Source organism: Atractosteus spatula, chromosome 2 (genome assembly GCF_055471065.1).
Source record: "Atractosteus spatula isolate fAtrSpa1 chromosome 2, fAtrSpa1.hap1, whole genome shotgun sequence".
Lineage (NCBI taxonomy): Eukaryota > Metazoa > Chordata > Actinopteri > Semionotiformes > Lepisosteidae > Atractosteus > Atractosteus spatula.
Window position 1 is genome coordinate 22,531,173 of NC_142707.1, and position 24,587 is coordinate 22,555,759.

General features: G+C 38.0%; 1 protein-coding gene and 1 long non-coding RNA gene across 4 annotated transcripts in view; both read left to right on the top strand.

The window, feature by feature from the left end:
• The window catches only part of ccm2 (CCM2 scaffold protein), a 32,575-nt gene extending 25,792 nt beyond the window's left edge, over positions 1-6,783 (top strand). For all 3 annotated transcript variants that reach the window (XM_088907481.1, XM_088907498.1, XM_088907488.1), the window contains one exon: positions 134-6,783. In XM_088907481.1, the coding sequence (XP_088763607.1) occupies positions 134-414 (281 nt within the window). In that variant the 3' untranslated portion in view covers positions 415-6,783. The remainder of the gene's footprint in view (positions 1-133) is intronic.
• A 12,035-nt stretch (positions 6,784-18,818) lies between these two features.
• LOC148839451 (uncharacterized) lies at positions 18,819-22,722 on the top strand. Its single transcript, XR_016086006.1, has 5 exons — positions 18,819-19,017; positions 19,395-20,075; positions 20,213-20,274; positions 20,614-21,390; positions 22,101-22,722. It is a non-coding gene; the product is annotated as an uncharacterized LOC148839451 (long non-coding RNA).
• Positions 22,723-24,587: the final 1,865 nt, after the last annotated feature.

The window sequence follows — 24,587 nt, forward strand, 5'->3', positions numbered from 1 at the left end:
GTTTAGGCTATTTAAATCAATATGCAATACAGTACTGACATTGTTTTATCATGGTTGTTTCTTTAGCGATCTACTTACAAGGTTTCCTGAAGCAATTCTTTACTAAGCTTTCTCCCTTACATTCCATTCCCAGGACTCAGGCCATTTATCCCAGAGAAGGACAGCCAACATTTTGAAAATTTCTTGGAGACAATTGGGGTGAAGGATGGCAGGGGCATCATCACTGACAGTTTTGGGAGGTACCGACGGACAATGAGCACAGCCTCCAACTCCACTACCAATGGCAATGGTGCAGCTGGTGGCTCCGATGACCATTTAGTGCCCTCTGAAGGCGATGAGTGGGACCGCATGATATCAGACATCAGCAATGACATTGAGGCACTGGGCTGCAGCATGGACCAAGACTCCTCCTGAGGAAGGGAGCTGGGGTGGGGGGCGGTGAGGGTCATGGGTATGGATGGATATGGATGTTGTGTATGGACACCATTTGGTCTTCATTGTACCACCATTTTGCACTGCCTTCTTTTCTGTAACTCCTTGTTGCAGTTTACTCCTGTAATGGTCAGATAGGTGGCTTCTGCTTCCACAGTTTTATATGGATGAGCAAGCTTTCCACTATGAGCTGTATACACAGCTTCCAAAAAATGTAGTAAATCATGACCTAGATGTCCCTGACTGAGCCCATGTATAGTAGTAGTAGAAAACAAAAGTAGCAGCAAAACTGTAGATTTCTATCTTCTTGTGTTATATGTAGACTGAAGTCATATTTTCCTCTTATGGTTTTTGACATGCCTGAACCCCTCATACTTTTTAATCATGTTAATCATACTTTATTCAGTTAATCTGTAGTGTAGTTTCTTAACATTTCTAGTCTTCTGTTATTGTTAGCATTAAAGTCATCACACTTAACGCTGTATCTTATACCTAAATTCTGGTATCCATTGTAAAACAGAGACAAGTTACGACATTACCCTGCACAGTATTTTTTTAATACACTTCAAATAGTACTTTTTCACTGCTTTGATATCTCAGAGTTAATAAAAGCAACCCTTTTTCTTCACTACCTAGGACACCACCCTAACATTTAATCTTTAAAAACATTCTTCATGAATTAGCATTAGTTGGTGCATGTCATTTAAAGAAGGCTCCTGTCCATAGTTTTAAAAGAAAAATACACTTTACACAAGACCAATCAGTGGTTGATAAAATAACATTGTTATTATGATATTAAGCTTATTCAGCATTTCCAAGTCTTAAATGACTGGAAAAATTATGAGTGTAAAATAAGTTTTATCAAACCACCTTTACCCAGCAGTCTGTGCACACAGACAGAACCATTTTAAGATAGTTTTGCTTTTTCTAAAACACTCTTCTTTGAACTAGAACATGCAATATTTGAATAATTTTAAATATGATTAAAGAGTGAATGAATATAGCGCATTCATGTGTTAACTTTTTAAACTGCCTTGACCATTGTTTTCCCATTGCTCAACGGTGTTTCAGAACATTGGGGAAAAATACAGTATGAAGCAGGATTCTTTGCATCTGCAAAACTAGTCAGATAATTATTTTTATCTAATTGTTTTTACCATAACAGGGTGCCTAACCATGTTAAACAGCTTGTCTCAGGGGTAATGAATAACATTTGTTTTGGTGGTAGGAAGTTTGGATTTGCTTGCCAAGAATGAAACCATTTCTCACTTCTTGCTTTTTTTGTTCAATTTTAGCTCTGCTTCAGTTTTTGCCTTTCCAACTTTTTCATGGCAAAGAGAAAGTAACTTGGCACTCGAACAAAAGTGATACTATTTAAAGTGATTTAAAAACAAACCTGATTTAATGTACTCCATGCTGATCTGTTCTTGTCAGTGGAAATTTACGCATCATGAAAAGTTTTGATTTTAACAAACTGCATTTAATAGGATGAAAATAGGGCTCCCATTGCTTAACAGTTGAATTTCCCTCAAGACTTACAAGCTATGGAGTCTCATATAATAAGAAAACACCCAGCATCTTGATGTTTTGAGCATGCTACCTTATTTTGAATACATTTCCATTGGCATATTTAGAATTTCAAAAAAACAATTCGCTTTACTAATTCAGTGAAGCTTGTAAGCAATCTGTGGGTTGTACAACCTAATATATCTACCTATTACACAAAGCAAGTCTTATTTATGTCCCTTAAGTTGTGGAGAGTTGCAGTTATGTGTTAAGATACAATGAGAAGGCATTGATTTTCAAAAAGGAAAGCAGATGATACAAATGATTTTATCTTCAGTATCTGCTGAAGAAGTGTATTTTTTTACCATCTGTGATCTGTAGCTTTTAAAAAGGAAATTATTTTTTGTTTTCTTACAAATTGCTTCTTTATAAACTGTTTTCAGTATTTTTGGTGCTGAGTACATGCATTGCCACAGGGAGCTGAATTTAGGGTCATAAAACTGTATATCATCATTGGAGATGTATGTGAACGGTACAGCATGACAAATGGGCCAGGAAATACAAAGGCCATTTCACTTTTTCCATTTTGCTCTCTTTAAATTGTGGAATTCTGAGATTCAAGACTTAAGATTTTTGTGGTGCCTTTAATGCTGGTGACCCTGCTTTTTCATCTGATCACAATGAGAGGTTCCGCAAGTATCCATTTTTGTGTCTGAGCATACAGTGGCTGTGAATTCTTAAAGGCCCATGTGTTTGATTGCACTGTGAATTAATGTCTTTCTTTATAAAAATGTTTTGATAAAAAATTGATTTTATGTTTGTCTGACAGTTCAGCTAAATGTAATTTGTTGAGCTAAACGTGCTGGTTGTTTGCCCATTTCTGGTCATTTGCAGTTGCAGATGTAGTTATTGGCACTCTTCATTTGATAGTGTTATTTTTTAAATTTAATAACAGTGTTATAAACACATATGAAGTTGCTGGTGTTAAGTTTTTGAAATCCTGTCTGAACTTAAATTGACTCAAGATTTACTGCTAGAATGAATGATTAAACTTTGTACAGATATTAAGTAATATCTGTAAGTATATCAAGGATAAATATGCATTGTGTAACAAAATATATTAAGATAAAAGAAATATGAAATAAGACTTTCAAATTAAGGACATGCCAGTAATTTTCCTTTCGACTGTATGGTTAAGTCATTGTTAAAAATGACTGATGTGACTTACTTGTCTCAAGAAATTGATTCTTCAGTTCTTTTATTTCCTCAACCTAAGGGGTTATTTTTAATGTTTACCTTCCCTCAGTGAAAAATTAGATGCTGTGTTTACAGTAGCTGCATTACAACATATAAAAGGGAAATGTAATTATCCCAAACCCGTGCTGTTTGCAAATACTTCTTGTTTTCATGTTAGAGTTCCCTTTCTATTTCTTTATTTAAACCCTAATTAATTCAACGTCACCAGAAAAAAAACTAACATAATTTTAAACCTAAGCTCACATGCATTAATTATGTTAAGGGATATTTTTCCTCATGATTTTTTATAACATCATTCTTAAGTAGCATTTTGGTTTCAGAAAGAATTCAAGAACGCAGCTATGAAACTTTTCTATCTTTTAAGCAGATGTAAAAAAGCCAGCTAATGTTTTTCATTCTCGGTGTTTGGAGTCAAAATAACCATCTGCAAGCTGATACCAATTGGTGTTATTGATCATGGCTGAAACGAAAGGAAAATCTTAAGAATTTGTCATTTAAAATTGTAAAGAATCACGCTGGCATCTACATGACTACATTTGGTACAAAAAGGAAATATAGAATAACTGCTGTGTTCCATTCACTTCTGATTACAGGGTCTTAATTTCAGAGTGTGAGCTGCCTTAGGTTAAACCATCTTACAAACTCTGTGTTTCATCATCTTTCCCTCTATGGGTTTTTTACTTATACAGTCTTGCATAAGACTCCAGAATTTACCAAAAACCACTGTGAAGTTTCAAAGGTTTTAATACATGGCTGCTATTCCAAATTATGACTGTGACATTTTTTTTCTTTTAATGGGACTACAACATGGTCCCGATTTTTGACCATGTAGCTAAAAAGGTGGTGTTAGTGTCTGTGTAACCTCGAAGCATTTCTGCTACCAGCCTTGAAAGAATGAATCGTTAGCTGTATAAATAGTTGTATAATAACCTCCATACTTGAGAATTAATTCAGAATAGATTTACTGGGGTGCTCTAAATATTAACTTTATAAATATAAGCCACTTATATCTTTCATCATACCTTATACATTTTCAAAGGTCAGATGACCAGGGATAGATAGCAGTCACTGCATACATAATATTTTCATAGTTTGTTTACATAATCTATTACACTCTTACATGCATCTGCAATCCAAGCTGTCAGATTTAGATCTAAATGGAATTTTACAGCTGTGCGAATTAAACTCACTCCAAAAGTCTCTCAGCATGTCTGCAGATGTATTAATATTAATGTATTAGGTATTAATGTTACATCATTTTCAAATCAACCTTACTAAGTACAAAGGTTCGGGGTTCTTCTTTTATGACACTGCAGTAGCAATTGGTCTAGATTTGATTTTGTTTTTATGAACATTATTGTACCTGCCATATGAATGATCTGTTCAGTGTTTGGAAAAGACACAATTGCAAAATAAACATCAGATCAGATGTTAATGTTGTGTTATCACTTAGTTCATACCAACGTGTCTAACATAGGCAGTACTGACACACCTTGGAGCCTTTATTTTGCAGTAGGCAGTATTTTGTTTCTGCAGACATGCTTTCTGAGGAGTTTTGAAGTAGTTCTTGTTTGTATAGCTGAAAATCTGAAAAGGAAATTGAGTTACACAAAGCAGAAAGCAAAGACACATTTTGGATTACATGAACAAACTATGATACTTTTTAAAAAAAGTAAATCAAGACATTTGAGTGTCCTACTGTGTTTCCCAATGGAAATAATGAATTGGAGTATTTTAATCAATGTATCATTTGAATAATAGATGGAAAGAGAGAGCAATAAGCTTTACAATCCTGAAGACGGGTTGGTATGCATCTTATTTTATGTGTGCATTTGTTTTGGGGTGAATAATCAAATTGTGAGCATCCTTTGGCTCTTAAAACTTTATTTTGTAATGCCAGTAAATTCTGTTCATAAACTTTGGGTAAAACAAAATCCTTAAAATGCTTCTTGTAGAGAAACAAGTGTAAGAGTTGGAATTAATGGTTCATTATTTCATTTATATGTAATGTTGCAATAGAGATTTCCTTTGCCATTCAACAGAAAAGGAATTCCCAGAAGAAACTTCATGGTTTGGGAATTTTTGGTGTTCTTGTTATTCTTTTTAACACGTTGGTTTCCAGCCTTTCCAAGTGCTGAATTCCTTTTCAATTCCCACACCTGTTTTCAACCACCACATGTTATTGGCTGTTTTTTACACTCCAATAACTATGGAAATTTGATGTAATAAAAACAATTCTACAGAGATAGATCTCTATGGAGATTTACAGTCCATAAATATTCAGGATATACTGTACTGTACAATTACATCAAATATGTTCTGCTTCACAAATATGTTTTTAAACATGTATTGAGTAACTAAATGAGAAGGTTGGTGCTTTTTCACCGTATTCAAAGGTGGGATGTTGGATTGGAGTAATGGAGTAAAGTTTTGGCCTTAAATCCAACTCCACACCACATTTAACTTTTCCGCATACTCCCAGTAGTAGTTTTGTGCACTACAGGTTGGAAACGTGTGCTCGGACAGACCTTCATTACAGTTTCTTATGTAATCCTTGCCAATTGGCACATTATTTTTTCAGCTTTTTAGTGTTATCATTTTTTCCCCAGTGTTTTAGATAATTTCTTTACACAGCATGAAAAATGCCTGAAGTGTTCTATAAAACTCGCAAGGATGAGCAATTTTCTGATGATAGATGGGTGTTCTTTGGTATGCTTTGCTTTGTATCTGAGAATGTTTGCTTTTTTCATGGTGTCAGGGTTACCTTTGAGTGCCTTTGATAATTGTTTCTTTGCTTGCTTGTGCTTGAGTGTTGTTGTTTTTTTTATACCACCAGCTTCTAAGGTTGTCTTTGTATGGCTTTCCCTGCTGATTTTGGTGCAACAGAACAGTTAGGTCATGCTGGTTTGTTAAATCACCACTGTTCAGTGTAAGCTGTTTTCATGACACTTTGTTGGTAGGCAAGTATTTTCCTATTTGGAGCTACTTGCCATAGAATAACAGGGATACAAGTTATGTGTATGAATTTGAAGAAAATGTCCTGTTTTATTTTTTATTTGCTGTCAAAGAGGAGGGTCACCTTGAGTGCCTGTGTGATGTAAAAATGAAGACCATTGCATGTGTGTGTGCTCCGATTTCTGTAAAAGTGAAGGACTTTGTTTTTCCTGCATTCCAGTTCAAGCAATAATAAATAAGGAAGGAACAGAGTGCAAACCAGAGTAGAGAATTTTTTTGTTCCTTTAGCATTTCTATTTATTTGCACATGGTTCTCATGTGTTAGTGCTATAACATGAATCCCTTGTTTTCACAAGGAGCAACATCTGCAAAAGTGGTTGAAACTTTCTGCTCTTATCAATTACACCTCACTATTGTGCCATCGTGTGCCCACCCTCTTCTCGGTATCGTTTGTTAGAAGACATCGACTTGTAGCAGGCTTGGAGAGGCCTTACATACAACTTTCACTTAATTTTATATTTGCAGATTTATATATGGCTGTATATAATGAAATGTCATTTCAGTTGTATGCTTTATTTGTATCTTTCAGCTTTGTGTATAGTTTTTTTTTAAATAGATAAAAATGTTACAATACTCATTGGGTTTTGTGTTTTAATTCTTAACGGAGTGAAATAGGGGCCAACAAATTCTGATGCTAAACTTGGCTTTTTATGTGGAGCGGTCTTCCTTTGTACCCTATGATGTGGGTCAAGTGACACTGGACACTCAGCTGTTGAAGGGTCAGACATTAAATAGTACAGTACCTTGTCTTTTATCATTTACCTGGTGCTTTTACCCGAACCAGTCTAAACTACATCAACATCTGCTTCTGAGGAAGACAACAGGATCTTAGTTTCACCACCAGATAAAATTGCTTTGTCAACATCTCCACCCAGATGGCAGAGTATAAGCAGTTTGAAAATCATTCTCCAAGTCTTTCTTCTCCTTTTTACCAGAGTTGATCCTTGCACCTGAATTAAAATGATGAAATCAAGTTCTATTTATAAATACTACTTTTTAATATTCATTGCTGGCTTTTTTTTCTCTACTGGAATCATTGCAAAATGAACTGTCACTGTAGCTCTAGATTTGCTGTGTACAGTTTTTAGAAAACAGAATATTAGGATCTGTAGTTAAAAGTGCAGAATTCACATAGCAGGGAACTTAATTTTGGTAAAACTGGGGCAACACAGTAGCACAGTGGTTAGCATTGCTGCCTTGCAGTGCTGTATCCCTGGGTTCATTTTCAGATTTGGGGTGCTGACTGGGTCCAACCTGCCGTGATACCTGTGTGCAGTTCATATGTTCTCTCCATGTTTGCATGGGTGTCCTTTGACAGTTCAAAGACTGATAAGTTAATTGGCTGCTGGGAAAATTGGTCCGGTGTGCCCTGCGATGGACTTTGAAATGCACTCACAAATACTGATTCTTTCCAACCCCAAAATGTAAAACTAGTGTTGTAGTTCCCTTTAATTCTTTTGCTTTCTCTTGAGCAGACAAAACTACAAGGGAACATGATTCAAGTATTAAAAATCCACAATTCACAAAATCAACCCAACTAACTTAAGAACATTGAAACGCCAACCAGATGACACAAGTGAAAAACAAGGGGCAAGAGCATTTAAAATGTAAAATGCAAGGTATTATTACACACTGGCTCGTGGGTGTCTGGAACACCTGCATGTGGCCATCTTGTCGAATGCAATATCCTGGCTTTTTCAAGAATAAACTGGGAACGCTCAATAACCTGTTAGCAACCTTTCAAATGTGTTAGATGGGCTCCACACACTTCCATCCTTTTATATGTTCTTGTCTTTTTTATACCCAGTATATTTAACAAATTGCCTTAGGATTAGTGCATCAATATGGTATTCAGCTACTCATATCTTTTTTTTTTTACTTTATGATGTCAGAGTAAGATTAACTTTCTGATTGGTCGCTAGATGGTGCTAGTGCCCCATGTTTCAGACTGTAAAGTTTCTACTTCTGAATTATCAACGAATTGCAGACTAGGCTATAGGCATTTTTTTATCCAGCTCCAGTAAAAAAAAGCATTGTGGGATAATGCCAGATTTCAATGAGAAACACACTAATAAGCATCAGTCACGATAGTATTTGCATACCTTCTTTCATAAACCATCATCTTGGCAAGACCACACTTGAGCATGTTGAAATGTCCTCAGTGTTCATTTTGTGGTAGTGCCTAAAGGATGACTCAATGTTAAAAGCAGAACATTGCAAGGAGCACTGAAAACATCTTTAAAGAATTATTTGTATTGTTGCTCAGTAGACTTGTAACAATAAAAACAGAAGAAAACAGCAAAAAGTACAGTAGCTACAGGCGTGTTACCTTTGACCACGTGTAATTATAGTGCAATGCACTTTGCTGAACTCGTACAAGCTTTTAATGAACTTGATCAGGACTTTTCAGGAATATGCTAAAATTGAAAAAACATATACAGGTTTCCAAGGAAAAAGACAGAGAATCTGAAACCTGAAAGCCCATAATCATGGGGATTCTTCATTTTGTATTTTGTGATGAAAAATAATAGGTTATCAAAATGCTTTTTTTGCTCAAACACATGCAGTTGCTTTGTAAAAGGTTTCCCAAAGTGGTTCCTGGAAGACCTACAGTTAATCCTGTTTTTCTTGGAACTTTACCTTCTCAAAGCCTTTTTCTAGGAAAATCCTTAATCATTTAATTTGTCAGGGGGCTTAATTAGTAGAAGAACCAAATGGGAATAGAATTTGAAGCTGGGTAGCCATGAGAAGAAAGCACTTGTAGCACTCTGAGAGCACCAGAGGAGGAGAATGATAAAAAGGGCTGCATTTCTGACATTGATGGAGCAGGACGCTGTTAATCTTCCTTCATCACATCACCAGTTTGTAAAAATGAAGCAAACGAAAAAAAGAGCAATTCTGAGCTTTTGCCAACATACACTTCAACCCCTGTGCTTTAATTGTCAGCTTTTAGTCATTTTTTTGGATAACAAACTGTAAGGAAAGCCTTTAATCACCTGTGAATTGGCCTATTTTGTGATGGCTGTTTGATTCAGGGAGGGAGACGTTAGCAGGGTAATCCATTGTTATAATTGCTTCATTTGTAGTGCTGCATCTCTTGAAGTGTACACCATCAGATAGCTTATACTGTACATGCCTTTTGGAAGGTCTGTGTAAGAGTATTGAACAATCTCAACCTTTTAAACCTCAGCTGACAGAATTGTAGTCTTCAGTATTTTACAAGGAACACACAGTGTTTGCCCAAAGGGATTATTTAAGATCATTCAACTTAAAGCAGTGCCATAATCAAAATTTAGAGTATCTGGGCTGATACAAGAACAGCTGCTTGAATCTAATAATTTGGGTTTCTTCAAGAATTGATTAGATCTTGCATTGGATTTGATGTGAACATGCAGTGTTGGATTGAATCTTTTTTTTTTCCTTGCAGCACATATACTGAAGAAGGCTCCACAGCCGAAACGTGTTTTCTTTCTTCTTTTTTTCAGCATGGAATAAACCTATTACTTGTTCCTTTGCAGCCTACGCATGCTGGCGCATCTACCCACCTGAACAAAAAGTACAGCCTACACCTGCTGCGACCCACTATGCCTTCCTCCAAATCTTTTTCTAGATCTCTTCGTCATACCTTTTCTTCCTCTCTGGGCCACTTGCCCGTTTATCTCACCAAACCAGCATTCCGTCTCTTCACAGCTATCTGTTCCAAGACCAGGCTTTCCTTTACAGATGTTGTCAACATAATATCATCCCTAAAGGATTTAGCCTGAAATTTAATACCTTTTCTTTTGACTCTGATACCACCACACCTGAAAAAGGCTCCACGGCCGAAACATTGTGTTTTCTTTCTTCTTTTTTTCAGCATGGAATAAACCTATTACTTGTTCCTTTGCACTTATCTTCTTCTTTAAAGAAATTGCTAACTTTTCACTTCCGTTTAAAAGTATAATTGCTTTTTGGCGGAAGGACTGTTTTAATGCTTCCTAATGGATACTATACTATACAGGTAAAACAGAATGTAATGCATTATGTCCCACTTGATGACTAAGCTTATTATTTATAGATTTAGATTATTTAGAGTATCTGGAATTTATGTACTGTCAAACTAAAATATTTATCAGGGCATTGAATCCAAAAGTCATTACAAATTTAGGAGTTGAGTTCTGTTTTTGATCCTTATCTGATAAAACACCTCATAAATGCAGTAATTCATCTTGGCTTCTAATTAAATTAGCATGTTCTTACTTTGCTTAATCCTTAATCCTGTTAATCCTTGAAATCTGTAAAATACTGTAGCTTTGTTTAAAAAAAAAACACTGCACACTTAATGCCTAGAGCCCGGCAGCAAAATCTATTCATAGCTTTATGTACAATGGGGACTTTGCCCTACAATATAGTCTGAGATACAACACTAATCCAAAAGGTTGCATCCAACATTTTTTATTATACTGTTTTGGACCTTTCAAAACAGAAAATAGAAGTGAAATTTCAAAACAGAAGATAGTTTAAAGAATATACAGTATATAGTACACGAGCTGTGTAATAACCAAACTGTACACATTAAACATCCAACATTTGCTACACTTGCGTATGAAATTGGAAGCACTAAAAATATGCTTGTTAAATTATTCCTAGAAAACCTTAATTGGACAGGTACTAAACTGGATTTCAAAATGGAGTAAGAAGCATAACAGGATGCTAAAAGCTTCTGTGTTTTTAGCACAGAAAACTCCATTTTTAAATCAATAATAAATAATAACCTATCAATAATATCTGGTGTCATGCGAGGTTTTTAAAGATCTATCAGCTGTCAGTATGGGCTGGTCATTCCTACCTACCATTTCTATAGCAAGCCTTTGTATTAAAATGTGCTTTCTAGCACTAATGCTTAATATCTCCTTATGAAAGCTTCCTATGGTAGATTTGGAAGGCATATTCATTTTCCTCCTCAGTGTTTATACCAGGGTTTCACTTTCCTTTCACCATAATTTCCTGTGCTTATCATGCTTCACTATTCCTCTCTACCCTTTACCATGCTTTTATCATGATACACCATAAAAGGGTTCTTTTGACAAGTTTCAGATGATATTCAACTTTTTCATTCTTATATGTTTAGATTTATTATATAGCAAGGAACTGCAATGCGGCATTCCCATATGCTAGGGCATAGTACGATGTCAACAAAACTGACTCTGAATTGTGAAAGCAATTAAAAGAGAATGTTTGTTTTTTTTAATATGGGAAGTGTGCGTCGAGAATTTGTCTAAATTCAGCAGAACACATTTTAGAGCGTACTGTTGGGATTACAAGGGTGGATCTGTCTTTGCCGTTGGAGTCAAAATAACCCTCTTTACTGCAAGTGTTTATCTCCAGATTGGATTACTGTTAAAGGATAAACAGCATTAGGTGTGAAAAACTCTCCTATGTGTTGGCCTGACCCAGATGCCCAATTATTCTACATTGTTAACTTTCTCTGGGAGTTTAGATCAGGGTCAAAGCCTCGTATTCTCCGGAGATCCCAGCTGACGCAAGCGAGGCACCACCATTAGCTCCAACGCCCTCATCATGTGTTTCATGTGCATCATCGGTAATTGAAAACGGAAGAATGCACTGCACAAGTGCAGCCCAGGAATTCATGCAAAACACGTGTAGAGGTTTGGTAGAGCACAAAGGGGATTCAGTTTTTTTTTTAATACCATGGCTTCTGAGTAATTAAGTGCAATTAGGAATTCTTCCTCAACAAGCTTTCTGTATATAGTTACCATTTTTTCTGTACAGTAAGTGATGGCAGCACTTCATGTTACAAAACTCTGACATTTTAATCCTCCTGTTACAGGTCATTATGTAAACGCTTGATCTTACTCCCCTTATCACTCCCTCACTCTGTACTCTTCCAGGCTTTCTTTTTAAAAGATCCAGCAGCCGATTGCCTAGTTGAACAGCTTTTTTATAAATGTTTATTGCATAAATATAAATAATACATAAACTTTATTATATATAGCACATTTAAAAGTGGCTTTTCAAAGCGCTTTACAGTGAAAAAAAGCACACAATGAGAGGAGACGGCGAATTACACAGTTATGTTAAGGGTTTGTAGAATAGGAGGAAAGCAAAGGGGCAAACACAGAAGCAGTTAAATAAAAGCCCTTCTAAGGAAGAAGATTTTGAGTCTTGATTTGAAAGTGCTCAAGGTACCATAGGTGACTAACTGATATCCTTAGGGATAGAAATTCAGGAGCTCTGGGACAAAGCAGGAGAAGGCCCTGTCACCCACAGTACAGTATGTAAACAGGTCTGGGGGACACACAGGAGACCAGAATTAGACAAATGAAGGTTACGAGGTGGGAGTAGGATGGTAGTAAGTCAGACAGGTACTGAGGTGCAAAGCCAAGCAGAGCCTTAATTTAAAGGAACAAGTAATAGGTTTATTCCATGCTGAAAAAAAGAAGAAAGAGAACACAACGTTTCGGCCATGGAGCCTTCTTCAGATGTGAGAGAGACAGGGCAGTAGGCAAAGGTAAAGTAGCGGGAGAACAAAGGTTGGGAGGGAGGAGGAGTGAGAGGCGGGAGAAGGGGACAGACAGAGAGGCCAATCAAGAGGTGTGAAGTCAGAATGGGTGCAGAGAGGTGTGAAATGAAACTTCCAATGAATGGAGAAAATTTAAAAGAACAGTAGTCTGTCGTTAAGGGAAGGGAGAAGGTGTGATCCTAGCTGCAGAATTATTTTAGTTACGGTGGTCTTTCTGATGTATGAGTTCGGAAAACCGTCTTTGAGAACACAGACGGAGAGATTAGAGTGGTCGTGGCCGTCAGAGGTGAAATGAGAAACAATGGGCTTGGAGAGATCTTTAATCTTTACAGCCCTGACGTGTTCTCTGAAACGGTCTCCGAATCTCCTTCCTGTTTCTCCAATGTAGATGGCTGGGCATTTACTGCAAGAGATACAGTAAATAAGGTTGCTGGAGGTACAAGATGCTGTCTGGGTGATCCGGAATTGTCCTGAGGGGCCTTGAATGAGTGTGGTGGTGGCTGTGTATTTGCAGGTGATACAGCGAGCTCTGTTGCAAGGGAAAGTGCCTGGTGTGGATGGTTGTTGAGGGCGGTCAAGGGAGCTGTGAACAAGCTGGTTACGCAGATTAGGTGGTCGGCGATATGAGATGATAGGGCGATCAGAAAAGAGGGCCCCAATAGAGGGATCATCCTGTAGGATGGAAAAGTTGTGGTTAATGGTCCTGGGGATAGGAAGTGTGTTAGGGTGGTAAGGAAGCACCAAAGGAATGCGGTTGTTACGGCGGGAGTTCCTGATCGGGTTGATGGTCCGGGGGGTGTTTTTGGCTCGGGCAAGGGCCCTGTCAATCACACTGCTGGGGTATCCTCTGTTGATGAAAAATGAGTACATTTCGAGGGCTTGGTTCTCGAAGTCGATGTCGTCGCTGCATAATCGTCGTAACCTAAGGAACTGTGAAAAAGGAAGAGAGTTTTTAGTGTGGTTGGGGTGAAATGAGCTGTACAGGAGGTAGCTGTGTGAATCCGTGGGTTTGTAATAAACTGAAGTGGACAGTCTACTAAACTAAAATAATTCTGCAGCTAGGATCACACCTTCTCCCTTCCCTTAACGACAGACTACTGTTCTTTTAAATTTTCTCCATTCATTGGAAGTTTCATTTCACACCTCTCTGCACCCATTCTGACTTCACACCTCTTGATTGGCCTCTCTGTCTGTCCCCTTCTCCCGCCTCTCACTCCTCCTCCCTCCCAACCTTTGTTCTCCCGCTACTTTACCTTTGCCTACTGCCCTGTCTCTCTCACACCTGAAGAAGGCTCCACGGCTGAAACGTTGTGTTCTCTTTCTTCTTTTTTTCAGCATGGAATAAACCTATTACTTGTTCCTTTGCAGCCTACGCATGCTGACGCAGCTACCCACCTTAATTTAAAGGTTTCTGTTATTTTCCCTCCTTAGTAGGATTTCAAATACTGTAAGTCACATTGTAAGTCAGAACAATTCCAAATATTTTACACTCAACATACAGATAGCCAAGAATTAGTAATAAATAACTCTGGTGCATATTTTCTTCACTAATTTTTTCGTGAAATCATGCCATTCTTTACAGCACCTAATGAAAAATATCCAATACACTGCAAATAGAACAGTTCTATACCTTCTGCCTTTGGTCAGTGAAGAGAATTCCATTTTCAGACAGTCTTTTTGTGTAGGCTCAGAACCTATTGAAAAACACATCTGAACACGGTTCTGCAGCTGAACTTGTTTTCTTTCTTTTTTGCAATTCATTTTTTTGCATCAACCTTATTTTTTATCTTTTTTTTCTAATCTTTAAACCTCAGACTGACAGAACTGTATCCATTCCGCTCAGTGGATAGCGATATACTGAGTTGTAATATTGACACTTCTGCCTCTTCTACGTATCTCTCTCTTTTAATGACTGAACCATGTAATTCATATATACTTATTTACATGACATTGTCAAGGCTCTTTATACTGTATGTGAGCCTGGCTCTGATCAGTTTAGACAGGTGTTAGCCTTTGAGTATAGACTCTTTATGAGCCATCTGTATTGTAATCAATCAATCATTTATTTGCTCTAGCGCCCTTCACAACACTTGTCGGCGAGCACTTCATAGATTTCTATAGCAGTTAACAATGTAAGAACAGCTGACCACTGGGCACGAAGGAAAGGGAAAAAAATCTCCCAGTGGGAGAAAACTTTGGGGTTCTAGACCCAACAGTTGGCCCTCCCCAAGGTTTGAGTTATGTCAATTATAACGGATCATAAGCATTGTCTGCAAAAATCAGGGCTGATAATCTTGATGGGTCTGTTATTATGGTTATCCAAGGGAAATAGGTTGTTATAAGTTGTAATAAGTCAAGCTTTCCTCAGTTTTCCAGCTATATTGAATGCTGGGCCTGGCTCTCCAGATTCTGATGTCACAGGCCATGAGGACATGGATGCCCAGCATCAGATCTGAGCACCAGGATCCATCCAGGCAGTGGGAAAATAAAAGATCAAGAAAGTTTGTTACAGTAACCGGAAGATGGAAGTAACTGGAAGATCACGGTTTAAGTATTCCAAGTGCCTTTGGAAGGTGGATAACCCTTAAACCTAACCCTCTAGTCTTAAAATACCTTTCAAGTCCACATGACAAAAGCTATGTGTTCCTTGTATGTCATGTATACTGTATAGTCTGTTATCTCCCTCTCTTGTCATTTCATGCTAAGCCCAGATGAACTACATTGGAATGAATAAACATACTGAATAGTATTCTGCTTTTATCCATGGCTTTCCTATATACTGGACACAAACTGCTAATGATGAGACCACAGAACTCTTCTCAAACATGACCCAAGGCAGATTCCTCAATCTGGAGTGCAGAGGTGTGAATGTAGAAAAAGGGTGAACCCCTTAATCATGCTGTATCCAGGGTAGAGGATTTTACTCATTCTCAAAGTACTGCATTGTGTCAGGACTGGGTATTGGCAGAGACATGAGACATGTCACGCCACAGACAAAGGTATTTGTCACCACTCTCGGTGATATGTGAAGGGGTACGAGAGGCTTCGTGGTGGTGGATTCTATTCATTACTCAGCCTCCCTCACCAAAACAAATGAGCCTTTTTCTCCCTGATGGATGTGTTGTAAGCACAGCAGCACTTGTTGTCCAGGAGAAGATGCTCCTTCCCACTTTGTGATGACCTCCACACAGAGGCAGGGCAGTTCAATGATAATGCGCATCACTCAGTACATTGCTATCTCTATTCATCCCCTTCCAGCTTCCAGCTCAATACAATACTATAATGGATGTAATAAGCATAGGGTTTGAATTACAATTTTGTTTTTCAAACGTTATTGATCAGAGAAGTAACAAAGTAAGCACACAGATTTTCTACTCAGGAAAGAAATAATAGCAATGAAAGTCATACAGTGTATACTATTACAAGAATACAAGAATAATATTATGAGAATAATAATACTGACAGTTAAAAGTACAAAGATTGCTGACGAAGAAGACACTAATAAATAATTATTTCAACATACTTTCCCCTACACTGGCTACAATACAGGTTATCAACCTGGTCTATTATTGTAATATTTATCTTCCGCAGTATAACTTTTCTTGCAAGGTGATTGGTATTGTACCTTGAAAGAAAAATGATTGGAAATGTCATTGTAGCCAATGGTTTTTTATTGATGTAAAGTGTTGAATGTTGATGTTATGTGAACCTTAATAAGTGGTATTTTTTCCCCAATAGTGTCTTTGTTTCTCAGAATTTGAGACAGAGAGGTGAATCTCTGCAATCAGAGCTGAAGGCATTTCTTTGGTTCACCTCATACTCTACACGTTTAATGGGGGGGAAAAAATGAAATATCAGAGTTGGATAAATCTTCACACACGTGGGTTAATACTCAGGTGACTTGGTAAAACCAGTTTTGACAGCAATTCCACCTGTGAGTCTGTTGGGATAGGGCTCTACCAACTATGCACCCCAAGATCTGGGAACTGAAAAACTGGTTAAAGAGATACCTAATGAAGGAATACAAGAGGAAGTCTGGAAGACAGCTGTTGCAGCCTGGACAATGAATGGACCATGAGACAGGGGTTGTCATAGTTTTAACACCCTTTATTCTACTAAAGTAAATCAGTTCAAGAACTGCAATGGATTCGTGTACCATCCAGGCTGTATCCAGGCTTGTACCCATTGCTTGCCTGGATAGACTCCAGCTCCCCCTTGACCCTAGGCTGGATAAAGTGAAAACCCAGGGCCAAATTGGACGCTGGGGATAGAGACACGAATGAGTCAGGGACACAAGTAGGACTTACCTGTACAAATATCAAGCTTTGGTAGCAGCAGAGAACAAGAGGGATGGACCTGAGGCCAAACTGGACACCAGGGAACAAGACACAACAAGACGAGGCCACGAGACATAAGGGCTGAATTGGACAGAAACGCGAATGAGACAGGGACATGAGACACAGGACAACTGCTGTCTGGGCCGGAGGTACAGTAGGACGCCAGAAAAGAGACGGCCTCAGTAGCAGCGGAGACAGGAGGAATGAACCCAGGACTGAATTGAACGCCGTGGTAAAGGACAAAAGGTGCACTTAAATGCGCAGGAGAAAAGTGAGATAAAAAGGACATGGAGGAAGAACAGATAGAGCTTGAGATTCAGAGGGGTGAGTTCAGACGCGATAAGGAAAACAAATACAGACCGCTGAATGAAGAAACGCAGGGAGATTGCAGAAGCCTGCTGAAGCTCTCCGAAGTTCAAAGCTTTTTTTTTTGTTTTGTTTAAACAGGTTTGTGGGAAGCTGGGGGAAATGCATGTTTGTTGCACTTTTCTCTTCGCTGCTCATGGCTGGAAGCGTGGTCAATGCAGAGAGAATGAATGCGACTAACGTCACTAGTGCGGGTGGCGAATGCGAAATAAGCAGTATTTTTTTTCAATCCAGATCGATGGACGCGAGGGTAGGGTCAAGCAGCTCAACGTTTGCACCGGACAGGAGTGTAACGTTGCTGATGACGTCGTCGGGAGATGCGGAAGTTCACTAGGAGCGCAGGACAAGTTAAGTATATCTTTGATAGGAAAAGAAGTAATATTCCTGGATGTATGTCCTGAGCAAAAGCTGTTTAAATGTTGTTTAGTGACGTTGTGCTGCTGTCCAGGTGATAACGGGAGGAAAGGTTTCGAATGGGAGATTTGCGAACGTGACGGCGAATGTGCGTTTCCCCGAGAGCAGTCCATTAAAAAAAAACAAAAAGTCGAACGCTAGGTGTTTCGAAAGGACGGGTTGACAACGGCGGGTCTCGGTCTTGGGAAAGGCATGACCTGCAGATGAAGCTGGCAGATGTTGATAAGCGACGAAGAGTCAGATCGATGGGTAGCTGATACGCGGAAAACGAGGAAATTCGCGGGTCCTGGCTGAGATCAACTGGGCATAGTTGCAGTCGTAGTAGTGTCTATACAACAAGGGCGCACGCAAGAGAGAGAGAGAACGATCTCGTAGTTATTTATAACATTTTGGGAGAGGAATGGATGTCAGGAGCGATTGCTAATTACTGACAGCTGAGTTTGATTGAAGTTGGTTATTGTCATCCCTCCCGAACATTTGTTATAAACTCCATTATGTGAATATATTATTTATGTTATACCTCATTATTACTGCTTACTCTTTTTTCCCTAACCATTAAAATACGATTCGCACCAAACCCAAAATAAACACGACACAGTTCAGGAACTTAATGAATCTAGCAGCCTTAAAATGAGCTTACAGAAAACTGAATTGAAATGCAAAAAAGTTAAGAGAAAGGCACAAAATATTTCAACTTGGGGTTTAGAAAATTAAAGCTAAATGTATTTATAAACAATCATGCTGCCAAATAATGCATCATCTTTTATATAGGAACCCAGTATAATGGAATCCCTTGCGATCCTGTCTGCAGAGATTAAAGTTAGCGTTTTTGTGTTTAGCTCTGTCATTCCCAGAAATAGAATGAACAAAAATATATTTTGCCAATCTGCTCATAGCAATCCAAACACCTCAGTGTGTGTCTGACATCTGTAATATTTATCTACCACAGTATAACTTTTCTGGCAAGGTTGGTAATTTACCTTGAAAGAAAAATTGGAAATTTCATTGTAGCTGATGGTTTCTATTGATGCAAAGTGGCAAATGTTGACTGCCGATGTCATGTGAATCTTAATAAATGGTAATTATTCAATAGTGTCTTTGTTTCTCAGAATCTGAGACAGGTGAATCTCTGCAATCCGAGTTGAGGGCATTTCTTGGAATGGCAAGGTAAGAGCAATGTGTTCTTTGATGTTCCCTTAAGAATCTTCGCCAGATTTAACGATGAAGTGATATTGTATTAGTTTGAAAATATTATTGCAGCTTCACTGCTTCAATTTCAGCTACTGTATGTAGTATAGAACATTTCAAACAGAACCCAGCCTACCTTATTTACTTTGTGCCTGATAAAGATGAGGATGGCTTTAAAGACACAGCTAAAGTTTTGCAGAACCTTTTAAGGACATTGTCACTGTTTGTTGAGAAAGACAACTTAAAAATGTAAATAATAATAATAAACTTTATTTTATATAGCGCCTTTAAAGGTGAAGAACACCTGAAGAAGGCTCCACGGCTGAAACGTTGTGTTTTCTTTCTTCTGTTTTCAGCATGGAATAAACCTATTGTTCCGTTGCAGCCTACGCATGCTGACGCAGCTACCCAGCTGAACTTTACAGAATGACAACAACAATAAATAATACACAACATATGCATGGTGACAATACACAGTTATAGGAGACAGTACTGTAGATGGTGGTACTAAATACAGTAGGAGCAAAGGGATAAAGAAAAGAACCAGTTAAGTAAAGTAAATGTGAGAATTTTCTCAGCAAATAGTTTAGGTGTGTATAAGAACGTATAGTACTAGAAATGTTGTTCTCAGCAGACAAACCTTTTGCAATTACAGATAGAAAAGAGATGTTTAAATGAAATGCATAGCAGCTGAGAGTTCAACTGCGCATTATTCAGGGAAATAACATAATTTTCCTTGGAAGTGTTACACAGGTCATTGTCAGTGTATTCTGAAGGTAGTCCAATTGTTTAGAGGTAAAAGAAGCCACCTCTACTACAATCTTTTTCCTAAGCAAAAGTGTAACAAACATTAAAGTGCAATAATAACAGCACTACGTATCCATGTCAATGTGAGCAATGGAGAAGTAAAATTAACATGTGTCTGTATATCATTTAGTTCTATCCCAGGGAAGAGGGCTGTTGTGTACACAGATGAGAAGACACAAGACGCGCAACTGTGCAAAACAAGCACACGGACATCAGTCAGGAGGAACAAGGTAATGTGTTTTTACTTCTTCACCATGGTCATGTAGTTTCACTCCAAGCACTGTCATATAAAATAACTGTGGAAAAGACCTCCTCAGCATTTGGGTTGCTGCATTTTGCTTAAATAATTTTTAACCTTTTTTTTTAGACATTAAGACGAAGGACACGTTCACCCTTGGTAGAGGTTAAGAGTTTCTGTGATATGTCAAGGTGAGAATTAGCTACTTCAGGTATTGTCACGCCCCGCACTCTCCTTCGCAAACGCCATTACATTCCCAAACCCACTGTTTCACAATCTCATTCCTAACTGAACCCATCACATTCTCACAGGCACCAGATTCTCACTCCTGGACCAATTATCCAACCATGTCCCTCTCCCTTCAGTATTCAAAGTTCCCTCACGCACCAAACCATGCTCACTATTGAGAAGCCTCCCTTAGAGTTCTCTAGTTTGTGTTTTTGTCTTGTTGGATTTCCTGGATTTTCTGATTTAACTTTTCCCTTTTCGATCTTGTCTCTTGGATTTCGCCTTTTGGATTGTCTTCTCAGTTGGTCTCGGCTCGTTCTGGTTAACTGATCTCTAGCTTCTCCTACCGACCTTGCTTCTGGATTACGATTTTGGATTGTTTGCCTCTGCATTCCGCAGAATTCACGGTTACGCACAGGATCCCCGGAGAACTACCTGCCAGTTCCCTGACCGGTATAAATCAATCCACATGACTGATAAAGGGGCAATGAACATGATATGGGGCCTTCTTCCAGTTAGAAGTACAGTATATAATAATCATCATTAAATGATCTAAGACTACTGTAGTATAAGTTGTGTCACTGACGGAATAATTAGCAAATTCATCTTTGTAGACTGCAGCTATATTCAATGGCATTTCCTTCATCGATTCTTTCCTTAAAAAAACTGTTTTCCCACATTCCGAATATGTGGAATGACTCAATGTAGAGAATGCTGGACTTGTAAAAACGAATTGAATTATAATAATAATAATAATAATAATAATAATGATAATAATAATTAATGAAAGTGCTTAAAAGTGTCAAAGAATGCCTTCAAAGTATATCACATGGACCCTGATGCAAAGACCCAAATAAGCATTTCATGATATTTTACTTTCAAAAGTGAAACATATTCAATTCTGGGACCCATTCAAGTCGCAAAAAGGACCGAGGAACTCACTGGAGGTGCTCCCTGGATTTCAAACAGAGTACAATGTAGCCAATGTAGGAGAGAAGATCACAGAGAGCTCTTCTCAGATTGCTTAGAGTGAGCCCCAGGACCCTGTCCTGACTGAAGGAGACAAAGTGGTCAAACAGGTAGGTACTGTAGAACTGAGTAAAGAACAGAGAGCATGGTTATTCTTGCATTGTTGTGTTCGTCTGTCAAAGACAAGCAAACAAAACATGAAGGAGTTGTGCACATCATGAAGCGTTTTAAAAGAGTCATTAGAAAAGATCTTCCACAAATACAGAAAGAAATATCAGAGCACCACTTTTTCAGCTCTTCATACTGTAGGTCATGTTGAGCACAGTTAAACTGCCACTGCAGATTTCTCTGCTCCTATATTATACTTAGCCTGTAGATAAATCATAATGTCAGCAGAATGTCAATGATCAGTGTTTTGTATTGTTTTAATCGAGTACTCAGTAGAGATGACATTTTTTAAATGAATGAGAATGTTGGGGAAATTCTTTTACAACAGGCAATATATTGTTTTACTCATACCTGTATACTATTATGAGAATAACATTACTAACACTATTAAAAAAATACAGATTGCATCGATTACTGACGTACAGTAGAAGCCACTAATACTGTGCATAACTCTTTCAAAATACTTTTCCCTACACTGGCTACAATACAGGTTACCATCCCAGGTTTCACACATGTGTGTTAAAAAAGACTTAAAGGCATATGAATCAACAGCCATTCCACATTGAGAAGATTTAATTGAATCTGCTTTCTTATAATATGCCTTTTCAAGATGAGTGCTTCTGAGTTTTGTGAATGTTAATCTTTATTTCAGGAGAAGAAGAAATGGTGGTTTCACACTCAAGTGTGTGATACCATGTGTGTACAACAGAAATCACCAAAGGAACCAGAGACTCCTGAGAAGAGAACAAGAATATGATCAAATGACTGATGGGGAAAAAAAACACCAGGAGAAATGCATTGAATCTCAAAGAGTATGGGTTTGTGTTAATAGTTCCACTGCTATAGTGAATGTGTGTGTCTATGTTTAAGTGAAATGTTTGATTACTTTGACAAGACATGGCTCAATTGAGTGTGAAAGGGAACAACAGAGAATGTCTCAAACCAAACATTTTTGAAGGACTTGATGGATTTTTTTTCTCTGTAGAAATTTTTCAACAAGATGTTTTTCTATAATGAGGTTCATTTGAGATTGTCTTTTCTAAGAAGTGCTAAAGTGGTATTCCCTACAACTAATTCCCTAATTTTAGCATTCACACAAATAAGGAGACCACACCTACTGAAATATTAGACCTTGTAACAAGGGAACTAGGTTTCAATGGCTTAAAAGGTGCATAAAAAGGCTCATGTAAAAATACTTCCAGTGTCCCACAGAATTCCCAAATCTTTTCTTAAAGTATGGAAAAAGAGGAAATAAAGTGTCTACAGAAAGCGTACACCCCCTTGAACTTTGTGTACACTTTGTTGTATCAGTGCCTGAGATTCATGCACTTAAATGAGTAACGTTTTTCTTTTACCTACACCTCATACTCTACACTTTTAATGGAAGAAAATGAAATGTCAGAGTTGGATAAATCTTCACAGATGTGAATTAATACTCTGGTTCTACCAAGTGACTTGTTTTGACAGGAATTCCAGCTGTGAGTCTGTTGGGATAGGGCTCTACCAACTATGCACCCCAAGATCTGGGAACTGAAAAACTGGTTAAAGAGATAAATATCTAGTGAATGAACACAAGAGGAAGTCTGGAAGACAGCTGTTGCAGGCTGGACAATGAACGGACCATGAGACGGGGATTGTCATAGTTTTAAGACCCTTTATTCTATTAATAAAGTAAATCAGTTCAAAACCTGCAATGGATTGGCGTACCATCCAGGCTGTATCCCGGTTTGCACCCATTGCTTGACTGGATAGACTCCGGCTCCCCCTTGACCCTAGGCTAGATAAAGTGATTAGAAAATGGATGGAAAGATCAGATCTAAAAATTGTTCAGAGTGTTTAATGAAATATATTAACCACTTATCAGCTTCCAGGGCTGTCTCTTAGCGGCTCTGGGTCTCGTTGTTAACTCTGGTCTCTCGATCTCAGCCCCTCGGCTGTCTCAGACCATTGGTTTGTTCCTTCTCTATCTTCAGCCTGGGCCACAGCCTCAGAGCTCTGCTGTGCAGCATATCCTGCCTGTCTGTGGCTACCTCCCACACCTGTGAAGACGGAGCATGCTTTTAAACAGACAAGTGTGCAGCTGTACAGTATTAGAGTAGTAAGGACTGATAGTTGCCTCCTTTTGGACAGAGATTAGACTTCCTGCCTCAAAAGTATTGTGCACATCATTTCTATGAAGTCTCACTTTTACACAATAATCGAAAAATAAATGCTTTTCAATTTTACAAACATAAGGTCTGGCTAATATGCCTGATTTTCAATCATGGTGTTAGCCATTTGATGAAGGAATACAGGGGGTGATTCGACAGCATGACTAGTTACTTACATGTCCTGTACATTATTATACTTGATATATATATTGCAAATAAAAGAAAAAAGGCACACTACTGCAGACAGTTTATTACTTTGTAGCTTTTCTGGTAGAAGAAAAAAGAATAGTATTGTTTGTATGATAAATCATGATAACCAATTTTTAATGATATCTGAAAACATCCACAATCTGCAGAACAACATTTTTGTTGTATGCATGTATTATTTTCCTATGAAAAATGCTCTACAGTGCAAAGTCTTGAGGGACTTGAGTCCTGTTTTGTTTTTAACCTAGTTGTCTCTGTAATTAAAACATCAGTGTTTTGCAACATTAACAAAACACTAGTATTTGAATTTTAGCTACGACACTGAGATTTATACCCCAGCATTTGAGAAAAGTACACTAAGACCTTTCATGTCTGTAGCTTGCAGAGTTTAAATCCTGGAGTTTAATCATATTATCTGGATGATATCACCCTTTTCAGCACTGGATGAGTGACTCCGACTGGCCCAACACACCACTTCCCTCAACAACTTAATTTTCCCAATATGTCTCACATCCCGTTGCTACCAAACTTAGCTTCTCACATCTAACAAAATCAAGAATTGAAAAACCAAATATTTTTTGCCTTATAACGCCAATAACCTGTTTAAGCACTACACGCTTACAAGGCGTACAAAGTTTCCATATCTACATTTATTTTCTAAAACCATTGTTAAATGGCTGATATTGCTTCATAATTTTTATTGTTTGGATATAGTTCTAAATGTTTTTCAATACATTGAAAAAATGACTATATACTGTGCAGTATACATCGAAATTAAGCAA